This window comes from Perognathus longimembris, chromosome 16 (assembly GCF_023159225.1).
Source record: "Perognathus longimembris pacificus isolate PPM17 chromosome 16, ASM2315922v1, whole genome shotgun sequence".
Lineage (NCBI taxonomy): Eukaryota > Metazoa > Chordata > Mammalia > Rodentia > Heteromyidae > Perognathus > Perognathus longimembris.
In genome coordinates, this window is record NC_063176.1 from 2,208,717 (window position 1) to 2,215,138 (window position 6,422).

Genomic DNA, 6,422 nt, shown 5'->3' on the forward strand with positions numbered 1-6,422 from the left:
TTTTAATACCAAAACTCACACACATCATTTCATATAGCTATAGGATGATACTTTCAAGGTTAAATGGTTGTCTTGTTTCTTACTAAAGTATTATTAAAGCTGGGGACGTGGCTCTCTGAAAGAGTACTTGACTCTTTTTTTTTTTTTTTTTTTTTTTTTGGCCAGTCCTGGGCCTTGTACTCAGGGCCTGAACACTGTCCCTGGCTTCTTTTTGCTCAAGGCTAGCACTCTACCACTTGAGCCACAGCGCCACTTCTGGCTGTTTTCTATATATGTGGTGCTGGGGAATCGAACCCAGGGCTTCATGTATACGAGGCGAGCACTATCCCCAGCCCAAGTACTTGACTCTTATGAGGCAGGCCCTGAGTTATATCCATCCCCAGCACTACAAACCAAAACCAAAGTATTAAAAATATTTGCAGAAAGCCACGGGACTACTTGCCGCCTAGACGGCAGCTAGAGAGACCTGCCAACGGAGCCCTGCAGCACACGCGTTCCCCGTGCCGCCGTGCAAGAATTCCAGCAGTTCCAGGTTATTTAAAAGTTCCAAAGTATCATTGTCCAATACACTACCCACTAGTCACGTGGATCTGTAGATTTAATTAAAATTAAACACAGCCTGATCTTATTTTCCGCAACTGCACTCACAATGGTTCAAGTATTTGATCGCTACACACGGCCAGTGGCTTCCATGTTGGTCAGCACACAGGCAGAACAGTTCCGTCAATGCAATCTATCTAGCTTGGTCCCCGAAGATGAATCTCTGTAAGCGCTTTAAAGTAGTAACCTATGCCAGAAGAAACCCTAAGTCTGACTCTTCCGTAGTTGAACTTACAGGCCTTTGAAATACTGTTCTCCCAGATCGTTGAATCGGTGAGCAACCTCACTCTTGTCTGGAGGGAGAGAAGAAAGAATAATGTGTTGGAACATTGAAGACAGCAACTAGTTGTGGTGCTACTTTTTTAACGTATCTTTCCATTTCACTTAGGTTAATCATCTGAGGATGGTTGCAAACGATTGTTTTGCGTTGAAGGAAATAGTTTATAAATGAATATTAACGCTTGTATAAGACCTCATGACCTGCTAATGTCTGTACGAGCTACCGAGAAGATACCTTGAAAGTTCTATTCTGAATACTAGTCACACAGGCATTTTAAGATAAAGCTTGAGAATGCAAATAAACCTTTGTGCTACAAATGAACTCCATCTTCAACACTAGTCTGTATTGAAGTCCCTTTCCTTCATGTGCTCACAAAAATTATAGACACTAAGTGATTCGCACCATTTTTATCTTAGGATGTTTAAAGTATACTAATCGTATAGCCATAGAAGGGTTCACAAACACAAAATAGCACATTGTAAAGATAACTCTAAGGAAAACAATTGTTTAAAGATGCCTCATTTACTGAATCTCTCTTTCATTAGGAAACTAAAATAACAAATAATGGAAAAAAACAAAAGCAAAAACAACTGGTGTCTTACGTGCATCCCGGCGGAACACACCCCTGGAGTAGGCAGAGCTGAAGAGCAGGAGGAGGAGGGAGATACAAGTTACCCACTTCATTGTGCCAAAGGCTCGTGGGGCTGACAGGAGAGGAAAGTAGGATGGATGTGGAGAAATTCGCCCTAATATACTTCTTTATCCAATAATTGTAGATCATTAACTAGATTTCGCTTGTTACAAAATCATAATATTCTTGCCAAAAAAAATTGTTTGGCTAAATCCTTTGCGCAAGTGTGCCATCTGGATCTGTTTCCTCCCCAAAGGATTTCGTTAAATCATTAAAGTTATGTAAAACATCAATTTAGCATGGGTTCACATGAGGTATACCTATTATTCATCACTCTGTGGCGTACATGTTATTTCTTCCTCATCTAAAACAGTTGTCATTAAACAATTCTCTTCATTTGGAAATAGAAACTACTAAAAATCACACTGAAAATTGCATCCATTACTAATTCCAAGTATGCTTTTTTTTTTCCCCCCTTATAGTACTGAAAAGATGCACCCAGAGAGAGACTTCGTAAGGCTTCTACGTCTTTTTCATTCCTCTGGAATCATTCTCTCTGAGAAAGCGAACTGTGCCTCAAACACGCGTGAAGAAAAACCCAGAGCAGCGGTAACCGCCGTAACAGCCTCGGGCCTCCGCTGCAGAGCCAGCCCAGAGGCAGCGCGCTGTGCTCCACCGGGAAGAGCTCCACGGCACTGTCCAGGGGGAGACACGCTGCGAGGGAAAGCGAGCTAGCGGCAGTCGGTGGCCATGCTTCCCTCCCCGCTCCCGTACACACCAGGAGCCTGGCAGAACGCTAGCGTTCCCCACAGGCAGTAGATGCCTCTCATGCCTCGGTCACACTTTGTCTTTCCTCGCCTGCAATACACAGAACAATGACACGTTCTTCTCAGTGTCATTCCTAATTGCAGAACCTTAACACTACACCTAAAAAGCAAAGCAAATGCGTGAGTGACTGTTTAAATGGTGTTTGAATTTATTTCTTTTGGCATGTCCCACCCTAAGGCTGTCTGCTCACACCTCACTCTTGGGCCGTGCAGAACGGCGTGCCTCTATGAGCCCAGCCCTCTCAAGCTGCAGGTCAGAAGGCTCCTGGCTGAAGTACAAAAGCACAAGACCCTGTCTGAAAAATAAACTGCCGCGGGCAACTCACACGGTAGAGCTCCTTCCTAGCAAGAGGGAGGCCCACTCTTGCTAAATCTCAGTGTGGCCAAATGTAACAATAATAATAATAATAATAAAAGCTGTCCTTTTGCTCTGAAAATAAAGAACTACTAAACCAACCAGTAGGGAAATGTACTTTCTCTGAAGTATAGAACAAGAGTTACTATCAAGCCAGTAATTGCACTTAACTAAACAATTGAGTCAAAACTGTACTTTTGTTGGCCCAGGGCATTGACAGGTATAGAGACTACTAAATTCCCCAGAAAAGCACAATTTTTCCTATCAAGTCTTTTAGTAAAGAAATGCACTATCTAGTATTTTAGTTTATTCATCATCAGGAAAGAGAATTGGCACACAAAAGAACATGTCCTAGTTTATTAAGTAAGATAACTTCCTTAAATAAGTTGTAAACTTTGAATGTCCCGAAAGAATGGGCACTATGTTTGAAGTCAGTGGCCAACATTGGCCTTTTCTGATAACAGTTCTGCAGCACAAGCAAACAAACATCCTTATCACTGAAACATATTAGTGTAGGGAATTCACAAATTAAGGCCCTTCATAAATCATATATAGTCTCTGTGCATATTTTTTTCATTTAACAAATGAAAAGAAAAATAATGTCCCTCTATAAACTATGTACTGCCATATTGTGATAAAATTATAATGCCAAAGCCTAAATTAAAAAAAAATCAAATTCATCATGTTGGACTAGAAGCTTTGAATTGGCTTTTCTAAGGATCCTGTTGGTTGAATGATTGTTTCTAAGAAATCTGGTTAAAAACAACAACAACAACAATCATTGGTGCTATATAAAATTGGTAACAGTTGAATGAATCTTTCCCTAACAGCCTGAATATGTTGTTTTCATATATGTGTCCTTAATAATGATTAATGGATAAGAAATTGAAATGCTATATACTTAAAAGTCAACTTCATTTCATTTCTAAAAAGTCTTTGAAAATTTCCTCATGGTAAGAATTCTTACAGTAAAAAAAAAAAAAGATTCCTATGCTTTTCTCTGGATGCTTTTTAGTATTTCTGCACATACAATCTATACCAATAGGAATAAAGCCACTTAATTATTGGTTACTTTTAAATATTCTGTTCTTCAAGTTGACAAACTCTAAGTGCACTCAGTCATCAAAAAATATTGGCATGAGGACAAATACAAATATTTAAACTAAAGTTTCTAAATATGGTTTAATTGATCTAGTTTCTAATCAAATAGAAAAACAGCCACAATGATTTTGATGTGTTTTCTCATGCTTGTGGGAGAAGTTTAAAAATAGAGTAGTTAATAAAATTATTTATCTGGAAAGAATAACGGTGCACTAATATTTAGAAGAGGAAAAAATACTCCAGTTGAAATGCGAGAGTAACTGAGAACTAAACACGAACGTTCTCCTTTTTCTCCTTTGTTTATATTCATTTTGACAAAATAGAAAAGACAAACTTTTAAAGCAACTGAATTACTTCATGGGATGGCTCTCCCCTTCCTTAGCCTACCCCAGTCATAACCTTGAACCTACTTCCTGCTCCTCCCAGGGGATTTCAAAAGCTTCTGGCAAAGTCTTTCACACCAGGCTGGCCCACTACCTGCGAATCTGCCTGGCTCCGCCCTCCTCATGTCCTATGTATTAGATTAATACTGTTAGATCACCTCTTCCAAGTGAAACATATTCATGAAAATAGGACACTAATGTCTCAGGATTTACCAGAGATTTTCTAGAAACAATCATTTAGCCCATAGTCATTTTAAAATATAGGGAAAGAGGATTCCTTTGGAGGGGAAATTGGGAACTCTGGAGTCTTTTCTTAGCATTCTCCTTATATGACATGGACATATGCAGGTGCCGTCTGTCATACAGTACCTGAAAAGCTTTCTAAAAACATGTGGGAAAGGCAGAAAAGTGAAAGGCATCAGTCATCAAGCTAATTCATTGAAACATGATAAACTATCTAAATGTTTATTTAGGAAGGAATATTTCCTAATAAGAAGAAAGTTGCTATAAATTTTACAGCTTTGTCAATGCAAATAAAAACTTGTAATTTAAACACCAGTGGTTCTTGTCATTCCCATAAACCATTATTATTTCCAAAATACAAACAAATCAGTGAAAAATAGAGAATGTGTGCCAATTTCATTGGAGCCAAGGAAGGAAATGTTTATGTCACTAAAAAGAAAAACAACAAACACTAGAATCCAGGGCCAGTGGCTAAACATCTGTAATTCTCACTACTCAGGAGGCTGAGATCTGAGGATATTGAGCAAAAAGCTCACTAGCCATGAGTTCAAGCCCCAAGACTGGCAAAAAAAAAAAAAATGGGGGCGGGGGAGGCAACACGCTAGAGGAGCAGGGTGGTGCTTGTTCTCTTACTGGTCTGTAGTCGGGGAATGTCATGAAAGATATCTAAGTAACAAGCAACTCAGTCTAAATCCTGAAACTCCTAGCTTTGTTGGACTTGCAAATCTTTCCAAGGAAAGATGCACACAGTCAGTGACCAAAGGTTTGAGTTCACATAATAGTAGTCAGGTCCAGGAAAACGGACCCGATGTGCGGCTCCAACCAGGGGCCCACCATTGGTAAGAGGATCCACCGTCGCCTTTCTCTCATTACACCTTTGTATGTGGACTTGGCATTACTAAGTGCAATGCAGGCTATGTCTATCATGGTGAAAGCTGACATTCTCACCTGAAGGAACTGGGCTGGGTAGAGATAGGCAAGGATTCTGGATACAGTTGGACACCGCACCAAAATCCACCTCTTCTCGGACACAAAAATTAGGTGCAGATGAAGAATTTAAAGATTAAATAAAATAAAAACGAGAGGCGCTCACAAGGATGCAAATGCGGGTACAGGTAATAACCAGGGTGCAGCCGGGCCTCTGGGACACCATGGATAAAGAAACACTGGAGAGCGTCATGTCGACTGTCATAAGCCAAGCTCAAAAGGTCAAATATCCCATGTTTTTGCTCATTTGTGGAGTATAGTTCTAAAATGATAATGGTACTTAAAACTTAAAACAGGGGCCTTTTAGGAAACATTGGCAGAAAGGAGAGAGTGAAAAGGAGGCATGCTGAAGGGTGAAAAAGATCAAGGGGCATTAGAAATCAAGGGGCACACACACACACACACACACACACACACGCGCGCGCACGCGCGCACACACACACACACACACACACACTGGAGTACAGTGTAATGAAACCCACCAAACACAGTGTTATATAGATAACAGGGCTATATTATCACACTTCTAGATTTGTAATTCCTATGTAAGTATCTTCTTTTCCTGATGGGCATTTTTTTTTTTTTGGTCAATTGTGAAGCTTGAACTCGGGTCCTAGGCTCTGTCCCTGATCTCTTTTGCTAGAGGCTAGTGCTCTGCCATTTTGAGCTATAGCTCGACTTCCCTGATAGGCAATTTTTTTCTCTGTGTCTAATACAAATGTGTTTTTAAATACCAGGAATAGTGGTCTATAGGACCATCTGAGATCTATAGAGACAGCAAGATCACAAGTTAAGAAGAAGCCTGGCCTGCATAGAGAAATCCTGCCAAACAAAGGAAGGAGGGAGGGAGGGAGGGAGGGAGGGAGGGAGGGAGGGAGGGAGGGAGGGAGGGAGGGAGGGAGGGAGGGAGGGAAAAGGGAAGGAATTTCAAAGATTCTTATTGTACACACCAATTTTGTGTCCATTTCCACTATCTTGTTTTAATAAAACACTCTTGTTAGGCGCTTTCTCTCTC

The 6,422-nt window shown here is 40.5% G+C and overlaps 1 protein-coding gene across 1 annotated transcript in view; it reads right to left on the minus strand.

The window, feature by feature from the left end:
• Window positions 1-1,594, minus strand: part of LOC125364581 (albumin-like) — a 17,183-nt gene extending 15,589 nt beyond the window's left edge. Inside the window, exons 1-2 of the mRNA XM_048364177.1 lie at window positions 1,483-1,594; window positions 836-893 (exon numbers count right to left, since the gene is read on the minus strand). Coding sequence (XP_048220134.1) covers window positions 836-893; window positions 1,483-1,564 — 140 coding nt within the window. The 5' untranslated portion in view covers window positions 1,565-1,594. The remainder of the gene's footprint in view (window positions 1-835; window positions 894-1,482) is intronic.
• Window positions 1,595-6,422: the final 4,828 nt, after the last annotated feature.